At 33.6% G+C, this 24,681-nt stretch overlaps 1 protein-coding gene across 1 annotated transcript; it reads left to right on the top strand.

Annotated features, from left to right (window-relative positions):
- The first annotated feature begins 1,419 nt into the window (after positions 1 to 1,419).
- On the top strand, positions 1,420 to 10,578 carry LOC110032466 (ABC transporter C family member 3-like). The gene is given in 13 exon segments (XM_020736110.1): positions 1,420 to 2,296; positions 2,299 to 2,868; positions 2,871 to 3,887; positions 4,632 to 4,718; positions 4,788 to 5,435; positions 5,525 to 5,689; positions 6,090 to 6,152; positions 6,155 to 6,404; positions 6,505 to 6,719; positions 9,047 to 9,352; positions 9,456 to 9,519; positions 10,028 to 10,267; positions 10,363 to 10,578. Coding segments are annotated over 13 exon segments (4,578 nt in total). The 5' UTR covers positions 1,420 to 1,468; the 3' UTR covers positions 10,488 to 10,578.
- The last annotated feature ends 14,103 nt before the right edge of the window (positions 10,579 to 24,681 follow it).

The raw sequence follows: 24,681 nt of genomic DNA, 5'->3' as shown, positions 1-24,681 counted from the left end.
TCTCTCTCACGAATAATGTGAAAAACATAATTATGTGACTCTTCAAAAAATATGTAAATATAAATACGTGTCATGTCCAATTTTTTTCAATTATATTGTATGTTATATCGTGTCAATGTTTTGTTCGTATTCGTCAGTGCTTCATAGATAATACCCTATTCTCACATTTTGCTTAATTGTACTAGATCCCATAATCATTTTAAGTTAGATTATGGTTGAATTTACCTCACAAATTAATTTCGATTTTAATTTCAAAGCCTTTATTTGTGGATAGCCAACAAATTTAAAAATAGTCATTTACTTTTCACTTATTTTAGGTATAAAATAAAATAAAATTTTTTGGTGGTCTTGAAAATCCATAGAGTTAAATTTATATTAAATTTTAATTACATTCAATCAAATAATAAATTTTAATTAATTAAATGTTACCTATTCATAAAAAAAATGTGTTACTACGAGTCTCAAAGAAATCTTACAGTTGACAAAGAATATGACATGACAGTTCAGCCCCACCAGGTGCAGTTCGAGGGCTCATTTTTACCCGCCTAGCTTCTGCTGGGCGATAGAAAAAAATCTTGTAGTGGGCAGAACTAGACTATTCTCTCGAAGAGCCACCAATATTAACGTGGCAAGAACAAATCTATCGGTATTCTTCAACCAGGCCGGGCGGAGGATAAAAACCACCCAGATCTTAGATAGTCGGCCGACATGTCCTGGTCAACCCCTCAGCTATAGCCGCCTAGGTCATGGCTGGACAGGTCATTCCCTTAGACTCCCCGTGCATAGCTGTCCGGATCAGGATACAGTCATAAGACATTTTAAGCTCCCGGTCATATAATTATGTATTACTCAAAATATTCTCTACTGTACCCACTTTACTAAGGGGACGCAATATAATCTTAAAATCTTTATTCGATAAATAGGGGCTCATTTCATAAATAAATATTGCATGATCCAACTGTTCATTAGGGTTTTATGGTTTAGAGTTCAGCACTCTTTTCCTCCCTTTTTTAAGTTTTATTCACTGAACTCAACATTACCTGTAAATAGTTCTTGTCCCGCTTCAGTCAACAAAATGAACCCCTACAAAAAAATCATTGATTCAATTCAGAGAAGCAATCATACTTGGCCCCATTTTAACCTAAAAACCGCGGGCCAGAGGAAGCGCCAAAATAACACATGAAGGACAAATCGAACCCGCCTGATTTTCCCGCCGGCCATCGCCTCTTCCCAATCGAATCTGGGCACCATGCTGAACGACATGGCTAATTTAATTTAAAATATGACCAACTTGGTTGCTCTCAACCTGAAAACGACAAACTTGCAAACATGATCGAGGAGCCTCATTTTGTTTCACCTCATTTTGGCTTATAGAATATATAACCTCAATACTCTCCTTCGGCTCATGAAGCCAAGATTTTGAAGATTGAATTTTCTTTTCAGCAACTGGACGATAGTGAAAGGAAAGATGGAGTTTGTGCAGGATGTAGCTCACGATATGCGAGCCTCCCTTCTGAATCAAAGCGATGGATTCTTCGTAGAACCTTGTTTTCTTCATTTGTTCTCTGCTTCCTGCCACATTTTGTTTTTGGTTGCCTTGTCTTTGCTCTGGTTATGTAGGCGGTCTAGTGGTGGAGGTTTGAGTATAGATAGGTCAAAAGGAGATAGATTTTTGTATTACAAAGTCACGGTCTCAACTTGCTTGATGCTATGCTTGTTTTATATCCTCCTGTGCATCTATGATGTCTTCTGGAATGGTGATGGCAAAGGGGCCTTTGTTAAAGAACATGCCACCCAATTGGATTTGGGCGTTAGAGCAATCACATGGCTTGCCATTGCGGCTTACTTGCACTTCTCTTTCCTTCCATGTGGCGAGAATAAGTTCCCTGCTGTTCTTAAGATATGGTGGGGTGTCTACTTGCTCATTTCCTTCGCATCCATTGCCTTGGATTTTTTCTATTATGGCAAGCTTGGGATCATGGGAACCCATATGTGGTTATTGGATTTTGGGTCTCTTATATCTGCTCTCATTCTTAATTATACTGGGTTGTTTGGAAAGAGGGTTGAAGATGGGAGTAATCATCTCCAAGAATCTCTCCTGAATGGTGGGGTAATTAGTCCTAATGGTGAATCAAGTGAGAGTGATGGTGGTATTGGTAATGTCTCTTTGTACACAAATGCTAGTTTTCTTAGCATCCTCACCTTCTCTTGGATGAATCCATTATTTGCTGTTGGTAATAAGAAGACTTTAGGCCTTAAAGATGTACCACAGCTGGACCACAGAGATAGTGTTGATGTGTTGATGGATTTCTACCTATTTTTAAAGGCAAACTTGAAGCTTGCAAAGCAACTAGTGGTGATGACAATAACAGTGGGACTGCTCATCTAACTTCTTTCAATTTAGCAAAGTCGTTAATCTTATCTTCTTGGAGACTTGTCTTACTTACATCCATATATGCGCTTCTTTATACAGTTGCTTCCTATGTTGGTCCCTATCTTATTGATTACTTTGTTCAGTTTCTTAACGGTTACCAGGCATTTGCTAATGAAGGTTATGTTTTAGTAATGACATTCATAATCGCAAAAATATTTGAATGCCTTACAGAGAGGCATTGGTACTTTAGATTACAACAAATTGGCATGAGAGTCAGGTCTTTTCTGGTATCAATTATCTATCGAAAGGGTCTTAACCTGTCAAGCAATGCAAGGCAAGGTCGTACCAGTGGGGAGATCATCAATATCATGAGCGTTGATGCTGATAGAGTTGCAATGATTGCTTGGTACTTACATGATCTGTGGATGATCCCAGTTCAAGTAGCTTTGGCTCTGTTTGTCTTGTATGCTAGGCTGGGCCTTGCTTCACTAGCTGCTTAGCTGCATTAGCTGCTACTTTTGTTGTTATGTTAGCAAATTTTCCCTTGGGTAAAATGCAAGAAAAGTACCAAGAAAAGGTGATGGAAGCAAAAGATGTAAGAATGAAATCCACTTCAGAAATCTTAAGAAATATGAGGATTCTCAAGCTTCAAGGCTGGGAGATGAAGTTCTTGGCAAAGATAGCTGAATTGAGAAAAAATGAGACAAATTGGTTGAAGAAATATGTTTACACATCTGCAATGACTACTTTTGTGTTTTGGGGTACACCTTCTTTTGTAGCTGTGGTCACTTTTGGAGCTTGTGTGCTTATGGGGATACCTTTAGAGTCAGGAAAGGTTCTATCAGCACTTGCAACATTTAGAGTGTTGCAGGAACCAATTTACAATCTTCCTGATACCATCTCTATGGTTGTTCAAACTAAAGTTTCATTAGATAGGATAACATCATTTCTTCATCTTGAGGACTTACAAAAGAATATTGTTGAAAGGCTTCCTAGAGAAATTTCTAATGTTGCAATCGAAGTGAGCAACGGAATGTTCTCATGGGACCTTTCATCTGAGTCTCCCACCCTAAAAGATTTAAATTTTAAAATACTTGATGGTATGAGAGTAGCAGTTTGTGGAACTGTTGGCTCTGGGAAGTCCAGTTTGCTTGCTTGTATCTTAGGTGAAGTTCCTAAAATAGCTGGAACAGTGAAATTGTGTGGGTCGACAGCTTATGTCGCACAATCACCATGGATACAGAGTGGAAAGATTCAAGACAATATACTTTTTGGTAAGGAGATGGACTCAGAAAAGTATAACAATGTTCTGGAAGCGTGCTCATTGAAGAAGGATTTAGAGATTCTTCCTTTTGGTGACCAAACAATTATTGGGGAAAGAGGCATCAATCTGAGTGGGGGACAGAAGCAAAGAGTTCAAATTGCACGAGCCTTATACCAAGATGCTGATATCTTTTTGTTTGATGATCCATTTAGTGCTGTTGATGCCCATACTGGCTCTCATCTTTTTAAGGTACGTGCCTTCTAAACATTACTTCCATGTCTTTACCTAAGCAGCCAATTTAGTGTTTATGCTTTCTAGTTTCTTGGATTGATGCTGAAGAACTATTCATTTATTATGACTGGTAAAGCTCTAAAATTGTCATATCCATATACATAGTATAAGTAATTTATTTTCTATGCTTTACTAGTTTTATGTTAAACGGGACTTGTATATTTTAAAACACTTGTAACAACAACATCATCATCATCATTGTGGCCGTCCTCATCATTGGCTTAATCCCAACTCTTTGGGGCCATTTTTATGAATTCTCTTTTTCAATTCTTTTCCATATAGGTTTTACAGGAGGCATTTAACATATTCTATGCAAATAACTTCTATCCATATTATTAGGCCAACATCTTTTTCTTTCTAATATTTTGACACTAATATCCTCCACTTGTCTAATAGCGCATTTTCTGCATTTCTTATAAATTTCAATCTATATAAATCTATTTTTCTACATTGCATTCAATAGACATTGCACCTGTGCTCTCTCTAATATAATCTTTATTCAATTTATAGATGTTGCCTTGCCCCCACGCAATCTCAATTTGGTCACACTCATCTTAGCAATATATGACTTTTATCCTATCTAATACTCAAATTCATGTAATGTACTAGTCCGAATTATAATTTTGTAAGTTCATCTGTAATTCTCTATAATATTTTATCATCAAATGATTAAAGCCATTGACAACCATACTTTAATAACAGGAATGCTTGCTTGGGGTTTTGGCTTCTAAAACCATAGTCTATGTCACCCACCAAGTTGAATTTTTGCCTACTGCTGATCTTATATTGGTGAGTTCCATAACTCATCCATTCTAACTTTGGATGCAAATATTGAATAGAATGAAACTTTCTTGTTAGGTAATGAAAGATGGAATGATAACGGAAATGGGTAAATACAATGACATTATCACTTCTGGAAGGAACTTAATGGAATTAGTAGGCGCTCATAAAGAAGCTCTATCTGTTCTTGTCAATATGGAACTTGCTAAAGATAATTCCAGCAATATTGAAGATGACAGTTCAGCTAATAGTAAAAGTAGCGAGCAGACTCTTGATGAAGCTAAGAAAGATGCACCTAACTCTAAAGCTGATGAAACAGAGATTCAAAAAGGCCAGCTTGTGCAAGAAGAAGAAAGGGAGAAAGGAAGAGTTGGGTTTTGGGTTTACTGGAAGTATATCACAAAAGCATATAAAGGTGCTTTAGTGCCACTGATACTTTGTGCCCAGATGCTCTTTCAAGTTCTACAGATAGCTAGTAATTACTGGATGGCTTGGGCTGCTCCGCCATCCAGAGATGTGGAAGCTCCAGTTACTGTGCTTACTCTTATCTATATCTATATTGCATTAGCCATTGGGAGTTCTATCTGCATTCTTATCAGAGCTTTGCTACTTGCTACGGCTGGACTCAAAACTGCTACAATACTGTTCAATGAGATGCATTTCAGCATTTTTCGTGCTCCAATGTCCTTCTTTGATTCCACTCCCAGTGGTCGTATTTTAAACAGGGTCTGTAAACACCCAAGCAAACTTAAATTTGTTGAAAATATTTCATTGAATTAGATGCAAATTTATATAAAAAAAAATTGTTGACGCAGGCTTCAAGCGATCAGAGTGATGTAGATACAAGCATACCAAACCAAATTGCCGGATTTGCATTCGCAATCATACAATTTATTGGAATTATTCTAGTCATGTCACAAGTTGCGTGGCAGGTTTTCATCATCTTTATTCCAGTGGTTGGATTAAGCTTCTGGTATCAGGTATTACCAAAATTAGAACTCATATTTACTTCCGAAGTTTATTTAGCCATTTGAGTGGATTAACATAAACAATGCATTTTTTTTTCTTTGGGAAATATACATGCATACCTTACGTTTCTTACATGTTCCATATCTAACACCTATTAAAGTTCGATATTTATATTTATAACATATTGGTGTTAAAAAATTATGTATGAGAAGGTGTGTTTTGGCATTAAAAGTTAGTAATAGTGGTATTTTGGATGCGATGTAAAAAAGTTGAGTGGTATATATGCAAATAGGAAATTGTGTTATATATCTAAATATATAAGAATAGGATGGTGTGTACGTAAATGCACCTTCAAGTTGTTTGTACTAGAGGGGGATGAGCATGACATTCATTTTCTTTTTTCTGCTTCAGCAATATTACATTGATACAGCACGAGAACTGGCAAGGTTGGTGGGAGGTTGGTGGGGCTATTTAAACTATTTAAAGCTCCAATTATACAGCATTTTTCAGAATCATTATCCGGATCAACAACCATTAGAAGTTTCGGTGAAGAATCGAGATTTATAAACACTAATTCACAGCGTTTGGATGAGTGCAATCGGTCACGGTTTCATATAAACAGTGCTATGCAGTGGCTTTCCTTTCATTTGGAGTTGTTGTCAACCATTGTTTTTGCATTTTGTTTGGTATTCTTGATTTGCTTGCCAAAAGGGGTAATTGATCCCGGTAATTCTTTGTTTGCAGAAATATATTGTTTATCTTTTTGAACTAAATCAAGCAACCGAGATATGATAAAAAACTTTTTAACATTTTTTGTACATGCCAGGACTTGCTGGCCTTGCCGTGACATATGGTCTTACCCTGAATACGCTGCAGGCATGGGTCATATGGACCCTATGTAGCCTTGAAAACAAAATAATTGCAGTGGAGAGGATATTTCAGTATACAAACATTTCTAGTGAGCCTCCTCTTGTTATAGAAACTAACAGGCCTGATGGTAACTGGCCATCAAAAGGAGATTTGGAACTTCATGACCTGCAGGTAATCCTCTGCATAATTTTGCTTATGGTAATGGCCAAATGTATTTGCACCAAATAGCTTCCTTATGCCACATTCAATAAAGATGAATTGAGATAAGTTTCATGATGATTTTGATGATGATTATGATGTTATTAAGTTAAATCTTGAGTAAACTTTGAAGATTTATCATTTACTAAGGTGGACCATTTTCATTGAATATCTACTGATTTAAAACAAATGGCCAAGGAGTAAGAATAGAATAGTCCTAGATGTTTATGTGCCAAAAATTCACCAAACATCCGTCTTTCCTAGAAAATGCAAAAGAAAGAATCTTTTTGAGACCAAAAAGTAATGATTTATTTAGCTTGTTGTTTTATGTGTGCGAGCTTAAATTAATAGAGAAGTTAGATTTACAAAAATTATTAAAAGGAAAGCCGACATTTCACATGATATCATAAAAGAAGATAAAATTTAATTTGAGTCATCTCAATTAAATAGTGTAGTTGATGGCTTAGCCATTGTAAATTATGTTTGTGATGGTGCAAACAAAAAAAAAAGGCTAATACAAAGGGTGGAATTGAAATCTATAAAATTTATTTCAATCAAAATAAGTTTTCTACATGTCAGAGGAGACTTGAGAAGTAGTATTCATTATAAATTGCAGGATATAATATGTAAATTAAATATTGGGTTAAGAAGGAAATAGAAAGGAAGAAATACAATTAATCATGAATTCTACCCTAAGGATTGTCTTAGCAAACAGATAAAAATGAAAAATTTAGGTACTCTACGTATAAATATATATTTAGAGGTGAAAACCTTTTTTAAATGTTCTATGGAATTTATTTTGTATGAGCAAAGGCTGACACATCTCCCATATGACCTTATAACAGTTCAAAAACTGCAACAATCGCATTGTGCTTTCATTTCAGTTTCTGCCGCATTATACTTGTTAGAAAAGATGAATTGAACCTGTCAATGACATATGGTTAACATAAATGAAAATTTACTAGAAGTTTCTAATGAGAGTAATAATATTTAATGAAATACCGTTCAATGTTCTTTTTATAGTTTTTAAAGGTATGTGATTTGATATGTAATGTTACTTATGTAATATTTTATGAAATGTTGACATATAAATTTGTTTTCAATTAGAATGATAAAGGTAGATTACCATCATGATTAGAAGCAAAAATAGGAAGAATTATAATTATTCTCTTAATATTTCAACAACATGCAGGTAACCTACAATGTTTGGCCTTGGATACTATAAACTACATTAGCTATAATTGTGTTGATGTGTGAGGATTTTCAATTGGTGAAGCTCCTTCTAAGTTAATTTTCTCCTTTCTTGGGGAAAATGTTCTTTTCATATTTTCAACCCTTGTGCCTCTATTATTCATAGACTATTAGATATCTGCCAATCTTTAGTAAATTTATTATGTTAAAGTTGAAAGAAAAAGAGAATAGGTAGAGGCAAAGTTGTCGATCTTACATAGCACATATAAGTTCCCAAGATGTATGAATTTGCTTGCTTTAACTTTCCGTTAGGCATGAATGTTTTTCTTCTATGAACTTACTTTCTAAATCTATGACAAAATTCTAATTCAGGATTGTACAAGTGTCCCTGTAAGAAATGCAAAATGTGTCTGATTCACCAAAATAATATTTTTAAGGGATATAGGATATGGTTAATTTTCGCTTGGGGATATATTTTTGCTACCTTCCTCATTATCTTAGTTTATTTATTTGAAATCATCCAAATATTTGATTTTTAACCCTTTTTCTACAAATTCTTTCTACACTAAATATGGTTATGGATTGTCTTAAAATTAACTTGTAAGATCAGCAAGAATAAAATCTTTGTTTTTTCTCCTGTCTTATGGCCAATCTAGTTAGGGATTGCCTTAAAATCAACTTGTGAGATTAACAAGAATAAAATCCTTGTTTTTTTCATTAGCATTTCATAAGTCTTGCTTAGCTAGGCAAATAAAACAATGAATTAGACAATTAAGGAAATTTGTAGATAATTATTTTGGGGCTTTGGAGAAGTCATTTTCTTTCTTATTCTAATCATCTTTGTGATCATTATTATCTGCATCATAATAGTCATATGAAAAACATTTAGGGTTTGACACTATAAATTCATATTTTGTAGGAGTTATGTTAAATCCACTTTATCAGTTAAACTTATTGTTATTTTTTTGTAAGAAATTGTAATTAATGCTGGTTCGTTCCTATTTTAGCAACACTTGTACATTATTTTTGTTATTCAAAAGTTTTTCCAATATAATTTATTTATCAATTTTGAATAAAACCTCCTTTAATTCCAACTAATTTCAATATAGGTCCGCTATGCACCGCATCTGCCATTCGTTTTAAAAGGCCTCACATGCAATTTCCCTGGAGGCTTGAAAACCGGCATTGTTGGGAGAACTGGTAGTGGCAAATCTACCTTAATTCAAACACTCTTCCGCATCATAGATCCTACGGTTGGTGAAATTATCATTGATGGCATCAACATCTCAACCATTGGACTTCATGATTTGAGATCCAAGTTGAGCATTATTCCACAAGATCCTACAATGTTTGAGGGAACCGTGCGTAGCAATCTTGATCCACTTGAAGAGCACACAGATGAGCAAATCTGGGAGGTGCTTTCAATTTCTGAATGTTAATTTCTCAAACTTTCTTGAAGACATATTTTTTATCATTTATAACATCTTCTGTTGCTTTTTTTTATTTTTTATTTAATAGGCATTGGATTGTTGCCAACTTGGTGATGAAGTTCGTAAGAAAGAAAATAAATTAGATTCAATAGGTAAGGCTTCGTTCATGAATTTTGTCATTTAAAACAATGTTTTATGTTCAGGCATTTACATACATACCAACCAATTCTTTTGTATTCACATATCTAACGTCTAAACTTTATTTTTCATATTTATACCACCCAAATCTTTTATTTCACATAAAAAATGCCACCATTTTAACTTTTAAAAGGTGAAATACAAATTTTGATGCATAGGCAAAGTGGCATGTATGTAAAAATTTAAGTTTATGTGTTAGATAAGTAAATACATAGGAATTGAGTGGTATGTACGTAAATCTTCCTTTTTTATCCAATTGACTTTTTTGTTATTTTTCGATGGTGTTTAAATGCACATGAAGCAGAAAATAGTCTAATATCATAAGTGAAAATATGAGTAAAGCTTTTATGCTAGTAATGACATTTGATGTGTGGTGGTAATTCATAACTAGCACCTAGCTTAAGAACCTTATATTTCACATTTGTAACACATGATATTTTGGTAAACAAAATCTGCTTACAGTGACTGAAAATGGTGAAAATTGGAGTGTGGGTCAACGTCAATTGGTTTGTCTTGGAAGAGTAATTCTCAAAAGAAGCAAGGTATTGGTACTCGATGAAGCAACAGCTTCAGTTGACACTGCAACTGATAATCTAATTCAGAAAACATTGAGGCAACAATTTTCTGATTCAACTGTCATCACAGTAGCACATAGGATAACATCAGTCCTTGATAGTGACATTGTTCTTCTTCTTGATGATGGTCGGTCTTCTTTCTTTTATACCCTTTTTTTGTATCTTTTGCATCATTTAACTTTTGTATAGAAAGTTAATGGGCGGATGTCTTATACTTCACAGGTTTAATCATTGAACATGACTCACCGACTAGACTGCTAGAGAATAAGTCATCTATGTTTGCAAAGCTTGTAGCCGAATATTCTGTAAGATCAAACTCTAGTTTTGATGAGTTGGATAATTCCTGAATGATATGCTAAATATGCAAGGGATTGATTGGGCACTTGGATGATGATGATAGTTATCATGTTAGTTTATGGACAAATTGAAGATTTTTTTATCATGATTCAAAGTCCATGAATCGAAATGTCGTTATTGAATTTCTTTCATATGGTCTTTCTTTTCTCATAAATTTTGTTCTGTTGTCTATAGGAGTGGAATATCCAAATTTTTAATTTCAGCTAGCCGTGAGGCTTTATGTACCACTATTTTGTAGAGATTGAAAATTCAATGTGGCAATCTTCTTGTGCTGTTTTGTTATTTTTGTTATAATGCTTCGCCTGCATAAGCTAATGCTTTGAAAGCATATCATCAAAATTATTGTCTAATTTAATATTGCCACATTTTTTATTTATAATTTCAGCTAGTTGTGAGGCTTTTACGTTGAAGTTATGCCAATATTTTGTAGAGAGATTGAAAATTCATTGTGGCAATATTATTGTGTTGTTTTGTTGTCTTTTTATAATGCTTAGCCTGCATAAGCTAATGCCATGAAAGCATATTATTAAATTTATTGTTTAATTTAATGTTGTAACATCATTTTTTTTAGTGATTGTGGGCATCATAAGCCTCATATCGAGCAATGAGGAAATGATTGTGGGCATCATAAGACTTATAGTTAATTACATACTGAGCATAACACTTAAGAAAACGAACACCTAAGATAACTATCGTTTGAAGAGTTGCTTATTTTCAACATCACAGGTAGTTAGGATATGTGCAGTCAAAATATACTTAGGCTTCAGGAGTATCAAACTGTGAAAGAAATTGTGTTGAAGGCTATGGAGATTGGGTTTAAAAATAATTAATGAGGACAGTCTAAATGTTAGAAACATAGTTATCACTTATTGGAATCATATTACTCAATGATCTCAAGAGAGATCTAAATTAGACTAATAATGCTATAAGGTTTTTGAACTATGCAAAGTTAAAGGGTCTTCTAAATCCATAAATTAGGACTAGAAACTTAACGAGCAATGATTAAGTGGAACATATACTTTGCATTATCTATAGAAAAATGCTCATACTAGATTCATGACACTTGAAAAAGTACATGCCTTAATTAAATAATCCTAGACTCCACAATGGAATGCATTATGTAGGACGATTCTTCCATACTATAAGGATGTCTATCTTTACACTTGTACACATCACCATAAGAGATTAGAAAGCTTAATATCTAGTTTGATATCTTAATTGGAATAAGAAAATCACTAGACCCTCCTAGCTTTATTTTTTAAACAATGATGACCATTAGAGTTGTATGATATAATGAGGATAACACATTGAATCAACTCCTATAACTATGATGCTTACAAGGGACAATCTATATTGATTTTGCTTTAGTTATCTACTATAAAGTGAATCATAATTATATACAAACTCATAAGGTTGAGATATCGCATGGATTAGTCAGTCTATACTAATAGGTTGAACATCTATGTTTAGATTTTAAGCTTCATACTTAAATTAACATACTTGGTATATGAAATTCAACATCTAGTTGCTTTACTGAGACATGGATGGGCAAGTTCAGCTAATTAAAAAAATAATTAAAGGATTAGTTATTTGCAAATATTTGATATTTAGGTGTATTCTATATACAATATAAATAGAAATAGTCATTAGAAATATTATATTTTACTTGGTAGCTTATAAAATAAATTCTAGAGTTATTTGGTGTTTGGTTGCTTCCAAGTATAATCATTTTTTGGGTCAGGAAATGTTATAAGTTTTGAGCACAATGATGGAGATGATGAGGTTAAAGACATCAACACAGTTAGAGGGCATGATGGGTTGTCATCAAAGGTTGTCAATGAAATTGAAAGATGATTATTATCTTCAATACATTATGAGTTTATTATAGAAGGTGGGATACAAGCGTAATGAGGGGAGGATTGCGAGCATCATTAGACAAGTGTTGAGCGACGCTAATGGGTTTAATAAGGGTTGCAAGTGATGTTGGATTATGAGTTTCGTTGTTTTGAGAGTGCATTAAGCAAAGGTAACATGGTGTATTTCAAAATTGATTGAATTTGTTGAATACACCAAAATTGAACTACGAGGTGAGTTTTAAATTCTTTGGTAAAATATTTTGAATACACCATACTCTTAATTAAACACTCAAAACTTTAAAACCCTTGCATTTAAAATATAATGCACTCTAAATCCCTCCAACAACATAGCACTTAAGTAGGACTAAGATTTTGAGTCTAGTCAAATCAAATATGTCATGGATTGTACTTGGCTTGGTAGAATCATAATTGTTCATGTTCAATTCGAGCTTGAGTCAAGCTTTTGCATATATGTTCTTACTTGTATTGCTTAATACTTTTAACAATCATACTTGATTTGTACTTGGCTTGTTCATATAATTGAACAAGCTAAAAAATAAAAAAAATTGCTTCATTTTTAATATAAGCAAAAAAAGATGTATTTAATTATTATATATAATTAGAAACAAGCCAATAATTCAATGATGATTTGTTATTTTTATAAAATTAATAATAAATAATTTTTTAAATTTAAATAAATAAGAACCAAAATAAATTTTAAATTAGTATTTAGCTAGTTTAGCTTTCTTTCAATCAGATAACATAATTACACACTAAATAGTTCATTGAAATACAAAAAGAAAGAATTAAATTAAATTTATATCCTTATTGATATTAAGTTATAATATGTTACATTAAATATATAATTAAATAAGTATTAATTAATCAATTATATTTAAGTAATATACCTTATAAGTAAAAGCATTTAACAAGTTAGTTGTTGAACCATAAATGAGCTTATTCGTGAACATTAATAAACAATTTGGACTATGTTCAAATTTTATTCATTTAACATTCGGGTTAAAAAAAAATGTTTAAACTTGTTTATTTATTAACCGAACAAACATGATTGAATATCGACCGATTCAAGTTCGAGTTGTTCACCTACTTGTAGGCCCCTAGAGCTTGAGCACAAAGCCTTTTGTTCTTCTAATGAATTTTATTTTAATTTGAAAGATATTTAAGATAAAAGAATAGTATAACTAAATGAGTGAGATGAAATTAGATTTGAAAAATACAAAAATACTTTAATATACAAGGAAAATATTAAAAAATGATATGATTGCAAGTTTTATAAAAAAATGTACCCCTAATTAAGAGGTTATACTATTCAACTCAAGATTAAAATTATTTTCAGGAAAATTTAAATCTCTATTTTTTTAACCATTAAGCGTAGTTAAAGTATTTTCTTATGAGGTAGTAGAATTTCAAAACCCAAACTCACCCCACACTTTTAAAGTCAATGTCCAGAGGTTAAAACCCTATATTGGTATTGATTTGGGTAGAGAAAAGGAGCTGATAAAGCTGACTCATCCTCAGTGATAGAGCTTGAATTATCAGGTGAAGATATCAAATTAAACACTTCTTGGGAGGTAACTCAAGTGTTATCTTATGTTTCGTTAATTGATTGATTGCTTATGTGATTGTGTGATATGTGTGACATGATATTCTCTATAATATCTAGGCTACTTGCATGATTTTAACATGGCACCATTATGCAACCCCATAGTGCATAGGTGCCAATCTCTTGCTTGAATAATTATATTTCTATGAGAGCACCATAGCAACAATTGAGGCTATGTTACAGTGTCATACTCGATAGCACCTTGGTAATCAACAGTCGTAGTGTCTAACCTCTGGTCAATACAACATGCCATATGGATATCTTTTGGCGTTACCTGGACATTTAAGAAACCTACCATGCATCACAGTGCTACCCTCTAGTACCATAATGCTCCATCAAATTTATTCATGATGACCCATCATTTTAGGTGTAATTTGTTGGTAATATTAAGCATGTTTGATCGAGTGTGAACTTAGCACCACAATGCTGCCCTTAGTGCCTCAGTGCTCAATCAATAGAATTGAAATTGATCAATTTTAATGAATGGTAATTGATGGCTGCCATTCAGTATTGTTGACCAACTAAAGAACTAGATCTGCTGTAACACTACTAGACGGAGAGACCTAGTGCCTAGGCACAACCCACATAGATCTGAAAAGCCAAATCATCTATAAATTAAGGCTAGCTTCAAACCAAATTTCTCACAAAATATTTGGATTTTCAAAATTCTACAAGCTAGACACTTACTTTCTTCTTTCATTCATTAAAGAGATTGCGCCCAACTCACATAAAAGGGGAAGAAGAAGAGTTATAGATCATTCAACACCGACCGATTTATTAGTGTTGAGGCCTAAGAAAGGTATAAAGACCCTATCTCCATCATAAGTTAATACCTAAGAATTTTTTAGTCTGGGTGGTGGTGTTGTTGAGTCGAACATAGCAGAGAGTGGGTGTGAAGATTTTGTTAGGGACCCAATGCTGCTATCATTCCTATGGTCTGTGAGCTATTAATAAATGATAAGGAACATAATGATTATAATTTCTATTTAAAGAGTAATTGAGTTTCATTTGATAGTTTGTCGATCAACACTATATACGACTTATCAAACCACCCTATTGAAAAATCAACTAAATTGTTTGATAACCATCCTAATCATAATTAATTTTGTGATATTTAACTAAGTTTGATTATGGAGTCCGATGGAAAGTGTGAGAGGAGAAAATAATTAATTTTTCTACCAATGCACTTACATTGGAGTTCAAGGCCTAACTCCATATATGGTAGGTTGTTACCAAACTTATATTTAAGTGATATAACTAAAGATTTGGCTAATTTAAATTTCATAATTCAAAAGCAGCTGACTATCAATGTTGATCATGTTTTTATGAGTTCTATCTTGTATATGACTTTCTAACATAACCATTGGAATCAACTACTCATCCCTTATCTAATCTCTCTATATGACTACTTTAGCTTTTGGAGATAAGGATGAGGAGCAAATTTTTCTAATGAAAATGATCCAAAAGAAGAGCATCCACACTAAGAAGAGCTTCAAAGAGTTGACTCCAGTTGCATCACATGCTTCTTCCTCCCCTAGCCCGTGCTCAATCTTTGAGAAAGTTCATGAACTTGGAGGAGATTTTGCTTCCCAATGTCAGAAGGTAGATTAAATGAAGCGATCTTTTAGTTAGAGATTCTTCTACTTGGAGAAGTAACAATGCCACCAATTCACATGGTAGCATGAGCGTAGTGTTGTAATATCGTAAATATTTTCTTAACACTTTGATTCCAACCACCTTCATATCATTTATATTCAAGAGCCAGGCCTAGTGGAGCTACCATATGTAACGATGATGAAGATGAAGATAAGAGCACCAATGAAGACATGTCGACAAAGTTTTAAGGGGAGTTAGTTTTTGTTTTGTTCTTATAGCTTTTTTATTTTTTTTTTGTTTGCAAAAACTTCCTTTGACAGAGAGTTTAATTTACGTAATATGTATTTATTTTTATAATCTAAGTGGTTTTGTGCACTGTTGTAGTAATTCTTATCTCATTTGTAGTGACTCATGTTTTACTCTTTTATGTTGTGCTTATGTTTTGTTTATGTTTCCTTATACAATTTATTTAATTAAGCACTTAAAACTAGATAATTTAAATAGATTAGTTAAATTAAAGTCATTCCATTATGAATTAATTATTAAGTATACTAATTAAAGTAATTAATAAACCCTTAAAAAATTTTTGAATTTCATATCCATCTAATATTACTAATTGATTTACTTCAATTAATAAATCTCTTAAAGTTAAGAAGCCTACACAATGAATAAAATCTATTTTAATTAAATATGGCATATTAAAATTTTACACATATCAATATAGAAACCTTTAAAATAGATTAATAAGATTTAAAATATAATAGTTCAAAGGGATGTTGAGAAATTAGACTCAATTTAAGTAAGAAAGATTAGAAATTCATAATAATTAATAGAATTTATAAAAAATAGTTATCTTAAAAGAAGAAAAAAAGTGAAAAAGGGTGTATGGTGTTTAAATGAAAAAAAATTATAACGAAGATCTAGAATAGTACAAAGCTTGAAGATTAAGTCTTAGTAGACAAAAAACTGTACCTATAATCTTTTTTAGCTTAAATAATTCAAAATCCAATTAAAATTTAAGACATTATATTTGAAATGACATAATCTAAATTACACTTGTATGATTGATTAAGTTAAAATCTTTTGTTTACTTATTAATTAAATAATTTTAGTCAATATTGCACTCTAAGCATTTTGGCAACTTGAATTGTAAAAATATTAAATTAATGTATAAGAAAATTAAAATATTACTAGTCCATAAAAATTCTTGCATTTTAAAAGGTTTATATGAACTTTAAATCCTATAATCGCTAGATATTTCATTTAAGAATAATTTTTAACTTATTTGCTACCTAAATTTATAATGCCTAGATAAGTTGATTACATGGGGAAAAATAAAATCTGAGATTGGGAGATTTGTTGAGTGAGAAAAAAATATTTGTTGATATAAATTTTTGAATCAACTTAGATGTCACAGGTGTAGGGTGTCCACCTGCATAGCCCGGGGTGGTCCACGGTTCATCCATAGCATACGGTAGCTCAAGACACCTGCCAGAGCTTGCTGGCACTTGTTCGGGGTAAGTAGCTAGATTTGATGACGATTTAGTTTTACCCATGAAAATTCCCTACGGGAGACCCATTTGGGATTTGACGCATGGTTGGTGTCTAATTTAATGATTAGAAATCACCCCACATCCATCCAAAGCCTCCCACAACCATAGGAAGCCACAAAGGCCGGCTACACACTCTACGCGAAAATTAGGGTTCATGACACCTTACTTGCGTCGTGGTTTAGTACTACCATTGACACTAATTTAACTGATAAATGACCAATGAAAATACTCCATTTTGATGTTATGGTACTATATTTGACTCAATTTTAGTCTCCCATTACTTTCAAATTGACAAAATCTTTCGTCGGGTGCTCCCGGTGAAAATCAGGGTTTCAGGCTAGACTGGCGCCTTGGGGCTGACCACAAAGGCCCACAGATCCACAATACCTTTTCATACCATCTATCCTAAGCTTCTAGAGATTTATCACCTAATTTGAACATTTTACACAGGCTCGGTGCTTAGGTGTCGAAAACGAGGCGCCAAGGCGCTCAAAACACCCCAAAAACCTTATTGTTAGTGACAGCTTGGAGCCTAGCGAGTGGTTCCTAGGCCCCAATCTGGTCCCAAGTTGTGTTTTGTTGCAATTTTGACGCCGTTTCGATGCCATTTTGACATCGTAAGATGTCATGGTCGTGAAAGGGCTTTTTTGCCTCATTTAGAAGGTTCCAATACTTCTTCTTTAGGGCATTTTGGTCATTTTCAATGGGGAGAGGGGTTTAACCTAACCCCTCCTATCTCATTTGGTTTGTCCCCCATTCGAGCCCTATGGGGAGTTGTGCTCGGGTCTTCCTCCCTCCTGTTCTCCTCCTCCTCCTTCTTCTTCATCACCAGCGGGTGTTCGGAGCGGGCTTTTAGGGAGTGTTTACAGAGGCCTTTGGGGAGAACCTTGGAGAGCATTTGGAGAGGCTTGGAGAGAAGGCAATAAGGAGGGTTTCTCTTCCTCTCCTTCACCTTCTTTTTCTTCCCCCTCATCTTCTTCCACATTTTGTGAGTGTATGAGAGGGGTTTTTTTTAGGAGAAGCTTGGGAAAGAGGTGTTACTCTCCTATGCTTGAGGAGAGCTTCATCTTGGTTGGGGGAAAGGATTGCTGGAGCTTGGGACCAAAGCATCACTCTCTTACATCAGTGGAGAACTTCAAACTAGCATGGGGAAGGTTCGTCAGAGCACCATCAGAGTCCACCAGAACATAGGCTTATCTACTACCAATAGGAGACCTTCTTCCTATGTAAAGACACACGTCCAAAAACTTCACGGTGGTGGGACTCTCTAAATCTCTTAGCTGGTCCAAAGGTTAGTCTAATCTATGAATGTGGGTTTGATCGCCCACGCGGGGTGGATGTGCCAGATGACATTTGTTAGAATGGTCGAGTCGCCTATATGATGAATTGTTGATTTTTCCTTAGAGGGAGTCGTAGGGTAGGATTCCTGTGCATTGACCAAGTCCTATATGGAGTCGAATGATCCCCATTTTGTGAGCCTTTAGCCTTAATTCCACTGGGTCGAAATCCCGATTTCCTCCCAACTTTCCTTGCAGAAGTTGGTTGAGTTCAATCTTATAAAATGGAAAAAGCTTTATAGTTGGTCCATCCTCAAGATACTGGGCATTCGTAGAGCTGAAAAAACTTTGTAGTTAGTTTGCCCTACGAATGGTGGAGACTTTTCCCCTACAGAAAATCAGAGAGGGAAGCTCTCCACCTTGGCACGTTAAAGCTAGATGCGTCAATGCCGCAAATCCAAGTGTGCTAACTCTAGGTACCTACGTAAGGTCATTACGATGTCGGTCGCCAAAATTGAGTTTGAAGGTTGCTTTGAAAATATATACTTTTTTTAATTTAATATATATATATATATATAATTTTTGAAAGTATCAATTTAATTTCAAAAACATGAGACTGAATCAATCTCATACATTTAATAGTTTAAACAATAAAACACAATATCATAGGCGATGCACGTTTCCCGAGGAATAGACATATTACTCAACAGCGAGACTCAAATAAATAAACTAAATAATTTATGACATCCGTTTAGGTCTTTGAACCTTTTATGTTGACCGACAAGTTCCCTTATCTACTATAAAAGATTATATAAGATTTATATTACCTGAGTTCTAAAGTTTCCTACAAGAGCAAGCCTCTATAATTAATTATATCTTAGACAATCAAAGTCACCTAAGAAAACTTTTAATTTAGATCAGAGGTACTTGTTTTCATGAATTCAACGTTTAAGGTTTTCAATACCAGACATGGAAAACTCAAATGGGAAGGGATCAAACAAGAGCAGTTATAGTAGAATTCAAAGGAATAAAGGTAAGACATGTTACAGATCCTAAGGAGATCCTTAGTGACTTACCAAACTATCTTATTGTTTGGCTTTAGTTTTGAAATGATATTATTAGATGTTTAATTCTACAAGTTTTTATACTTAGGGCTTACACTTGCATGATATTGATCAAGCAAATAGCTTAGGAAGATAAGAGGGCTTACATCGCACCAAAAGACAAACCTCGGAGCTTAAAGTGAGTTAGAACTTATACTACTCAGCATGGCTATACAGGAGCCTGAAGATAATTTAAGGATTTTCGCCATGTTAGACGGACTACCTCGAGGTCATATGGCTTGTTTAATTCTAAGGAAAGATTTGCTGATGTAGATATGTTTTCTATCTCGAAGATGTTCTTCTGCATACCCTTGTTGTGCTACCCACAGTGTTTGCTCCGAACTCCTAGTTGAAGTAGCAGTTCTAAGGTTTAAGGTTCCATGGTTTTGCAGCTTGTTGTTGTTCTTCTTCAAATATTTGGGGGGAATTTTAATTTATGTTAACCAACATCAGTTAGGATCTCATGGTTCCCTCATTCCGACACCACTATTTTCTTTTGAGTATATTTAGTCTAAGAAAGTTATTAAGCTCATTTAAATTAGAAAACTCTTGCTAGCAACCGTAGGTTACCTCATCCGAGGTATTTGTGTGTTTTTTCTTCAGGTACAACTAAAATAGTGAAAAATAGCAAAAAGAGTGAAAAAGATCAAATATGGAGAAGATTAAATATGGAGCAAAAATAGTGCAAAAGTATTTTGACGCCTAAGCGCTAGATCCGGTGCTTAAGCATCGGTGAAACAGAGTAGACCGCGCCTAAGCGTCAGAGGCCCCGCGCTTAAGCGCCAGTGACAGTTACTTGACAGGTTAATTCATTTTGATAAATTTTGAAGGGACATTTGAGGCACCTATTGGCTAAAGAGGGTGGTTATGACCACTAGAAACAAAAATATGTTTAAAAGACTTGTGAAAGGAGGCATACTTTAGAGAACCTCTTGGAAAACTATAAAAGAGAGAGGCTTGGGACTTCTCAAGGGCTGCTTCTAGTTTCTTTAAGTGTTTCTTTTAGATTCTTCTTTGTTGTGATTTCTGAGAGAGACTGTAAGACGCTAATATCTATCTTTATTTTAGTTTTAGTTTCTAGTTTTTAAGAGTTAAGAGTGTTGTAAGAAGAGAAGAGATTCAAAGGAATTTCAAGAGTTTGGTAGAGAATTTGAGATAAGTTTTTATCTTTTTCTTTCTACATTTGGTTTTAATTGAGACTTCTTGTTGGTTTGACAATGATTCTGCTTTTAAACTAAAGTGTGGTTTTTTAGAACCATGTATTCTGAGAAGTTTTCTTTATACCAAAAGAGGGCGCTCCAAAAGGTTTAGAGAGACCTATTTCTCCACTTAAAATTGATTTGGAAAAAACCACCTCCTCCATTTCCTTAGAGGCTTCGTCAACAAAAGTTGGATAAGCAATTTTCAAAATTTATGGAAATTTTTAAGAAGCTTACTATTAATATTCCTTTTGTTGAAGCCTTAAAACAAATGCCAAGTTATGTAAAGTTTATGAAGGATATTCTTAATAGAAAAAGGAAGTTTGAGGATAATGAGATCGTGAGAGAATATTGCACTTAGGTGAGGAGTGCAGTGCTATAATTCAAAAAAAGCTTACTGAAAAGCTTAAAGATCATGTTAGCTTTACAATTCCATGTGTAATAGGAGACAGTTTTATGGGAAAGCTTTATATGATTTAGGAGCAAGCATCAAACTTATGACATTATCAATATTTAAAAGATTGGGATTAAGAGAAATAACCCCTACTCAGAAATAACCCCTTCTAATGTAACTCTGCAGTTAGCAGATTGTTCAATACGTATCCTAAATGAGTTATAGAAGTTTTCTTAGTGAAAGTGAATCAGTTTATCTTTCCTGTTGATTTCGTTATGCTGGATATGGAGGAAGATAAAGAGATACATCTCATTTTAGGGAGACCTTTACTAGCCACAGAAAGAGCAATAATAGATGTGCAGAAAGGAGAATTAACTATGCACGTCAATGATCAAACAATTACTTTTAACATTTCAAGATCAATGAAGTATCCTGCAAAAGGTAAAGATGATGAATGCTATAGAATGAATGTTATAAGATATCTGAGTGAATGTCCTTTTAAAACAAATTATGAAGAGAAATCTGAAAATAAAGATTTGGAACACGAGCAAGAAGAGGAATTAGATCAACTTGAAGATCTTTATAAGGTAAATTCAAACTATGTTCAGAAAGTTTTAAAATTCTAGACACAACATAAAAAGATAAATCATTTTGCCCACCAATTGAAAAACTTCTAGAACTTGAGTTGAAATTACTTCCTGATCATTTAAAATATGCTTTTTTAGTTGATTCCTCTACTTTATCGGTTATAATTTCCTCAAAATTAATGATGGAAGAATAAGAAAGATTGATGAAAATTTTGAAAAATTTTAAGAAAGCCATTAGATGGATAATAACTGATATTAAAGGAATCAGTCCTTCAATTTATATGCATAGAATTCATATTAAAGAGAACTGCAAACCCAGGGCTGATTCTCAAAGGAGATTGAATCCTATTATGAAAGAAATTGTTAAGAAAGAAATTCTAAAGTGGTTAGATGCTGAAATTATCTACCCTATTTTAGATAGTGCATGGGTTAGTCCAATTCATTGTGTTCCTAAAAAAAAGAGGAGTAAATGTGACTGTAAATGAACATAATGAGTTAATACCTACCAGACAAGTCACAGAGTGACTAATATGAATTGATTATAGAAAATTAAATCTTGCTACTAGAAAAGATATTTTCCACTACCCTTTCTAGATCAAATGTTGGATAGACTAGCTGGGAATAAATACTTTTATTTTCTGGATGGATATATTGGTTATCATTAAATTTAAATAATTCCTAAAGATCATGAGAAAACAACGTTTACCAGTCTGTATGTTACATTTGCTTTTAGAAGAATGCCCATTGATTTGTGTAATGCCCCTACTACATTTCAAAGATGTGTGATTGCTATTTTCTGTGATTTAATTGAAAAAGTGATTGAAGTCTCTATGAATGATTTTTCAGCGTTTGTAACTTAAGAAGAAACTTATGAAATTATCCAAAAGTGTCTTAGTTCTAATTTTGGGGCACATTTTGGTGTTAATAAAACAACATACAAAATTTTACAATCTAGATTTTATTGGCCTACTATATTTAAAGATGTTAATGCTTATATTAAAACTTATGATAGATGTCAACGTTTAGGCAATATTTCTAAAAGAAATAAGATGTCCCTCAACTATATGTTGGAAGTTGAAATATTTGATGTTTTGAGATTAGATTTTATGAGACCATTTATACCATCTTTTGAAAATTTATATATACTGTTAACAATGGACTATGTTTCCAAATGGATAGAAGTTGTAGCTTTACCTTGATGTGATGCTCAAAGTGTTGCAAAATTTTTAAATGGAAATTTTTTTAGTAGATTTGGGATGCCTGATCATAACTGACAGCCGAGAGTGATCATAACTGACAGGGGAAGTCATTTCAGAAATTCCATAATGGAGAAATTATTAAAGAAATATCATATAAACCATAGAATTCTTACTGCTTATCATCCTCATACAAGTGGTTTGGGTGAATTATTCAATCGTGAACTTAAAAGAATATTGGAAAAATCTGTGAATCAACAAAAATGGATTGGTCAGTCAAACTTGACTATGCTTTGTGGGCTTATAGGACCGCATACAAAACCCCTATTGGAATGTCCCCATTTAGGCTAATATTTGGGAAAACTTGTCATTTACCAGTTGAACTTGAGCATAAAGCATATTGGGAGCATATTGGGAGATTAAGGAGTGAGATTAAGGAGTTCAATTATAATTTAAAGGATACTGGTGAGAAAAGGTTATTGCAATTAAATGAGCTTGAAGTGATAAGGAATGAATCTTATGAGAGTGCTAAAATTTTCAAGGAAAAGATAAAAATGTGGCATGATCAGAGGATTCTTATTAAAAATTTTCAGCCAGGGCAACAAGTTTTGCTATATAATGTAAGGTTAAGATTATTTCGAAGCAAACTTAAATCCAGGTGGATGAGACCATTTGTTGTGATAAAAGTTTATCTATATGGAGCTGTGGATATTAAAGATCCTAAATCAGAGAAAATATTTAAAGTAAATGGTCATAGACTGAAACCCTATTTATAGGGGATCAAGTTAATCTAAACAGTCGTCTGATGTTGGGTCAACCAGAATAAGCACTGGTTATGTTGGGCTAACGACGTAAAACCAAGCGCTCTGTGGGAGGCAACCCATAGTTATCAGCGTGCTTTTGTTTTTAATTTGTGTGTGTGTGTGATTAAGAAAAATTGGGGGTAGTATTTTGAGACTATTACATGTTAATAATGATTTTAAGACTTTATTAAGTGACTTGGACATGTTAGAATGAGTATTTGGACGTTAAGTTGCTTGGTGTTGAATCAAGCATTGGTACTTAAGCACCAATATTCGGCGCTTAAGCGCAGACGATAAAAATCATGTGCAAATTTTGAATTCTAGAAGATTTAACCGCAAATTGGTTAACTTGACATGTCATGTTAACTTGACATGTCATGGCTGTTTTAGGACGTGTCTAGGAGTTATATGAAGGATTTTGGCATATAAATAGAGGGGTTTTATAAATAATTTTCACCATAATTTAAATTCTAACCCTTAAATTCTAAGAGAAAGAGAGATTTGGAGAAAATGTCTTCATGGGAGATGGATTTGAAGAAAAAGGAAGAGGTCCTGAGGAAGAAATTCATTAGTCAGAGTGTACAAGAGATGTATAATGGTTTCTTAGCCATTAGTATTGATGGAAAAGCGGAAAAGATCAAAAAAATTGAGGCTGACGTGGCTTCAATTGAGGCAAAGGTAAATGAAGTTAATGCACAAATGAAGTTAATGCACATCTACATCTACAGCATATTGGATGACAATTAAAAATGCAATTTAGCCATACCAGTTATATAAGACGCGGATAAGGTGATGTATCTTAAGCATAAATGGATTGAAGAAGATTGTATCAGAGCTTGTCACCACCGTTCGTTTTATCAACTCTATATTCCAATTGCCCAAGGAGAGTAATGAGAGACAGGAATTTGTTCCAACAAATGAAGAATGGAATTAAGTTCAACGCAAATATTTGCTTCTTAGGAGTTGTTTTATGTGTTAGTGTTAGGTCTAGTTTTT

The sequence above is a fragment of the Phalaenopsis equestris genome, unplaced genomic scaffold, assembly GCF_001263595.1.
Source record: "Phalaenopsis equestris unplaced genomic scaffold, ASM126359v1 Scaffold000949, whole genome shotgun sequence".
Classification (NCBI taxonomy): domain Eukaryota; kingdom Viridiplantae; phylum Streptophyta; class Magnoliopsida; order Asparagales; family Orchidaceae; genus Phalaenopsis; species Phalaenopsis equestris.
The sequence above is the reverse complement of the archived record's forward strand: the minus strand, read 5'-3'. Positions and strand labels throughout refer to the sequence as shown.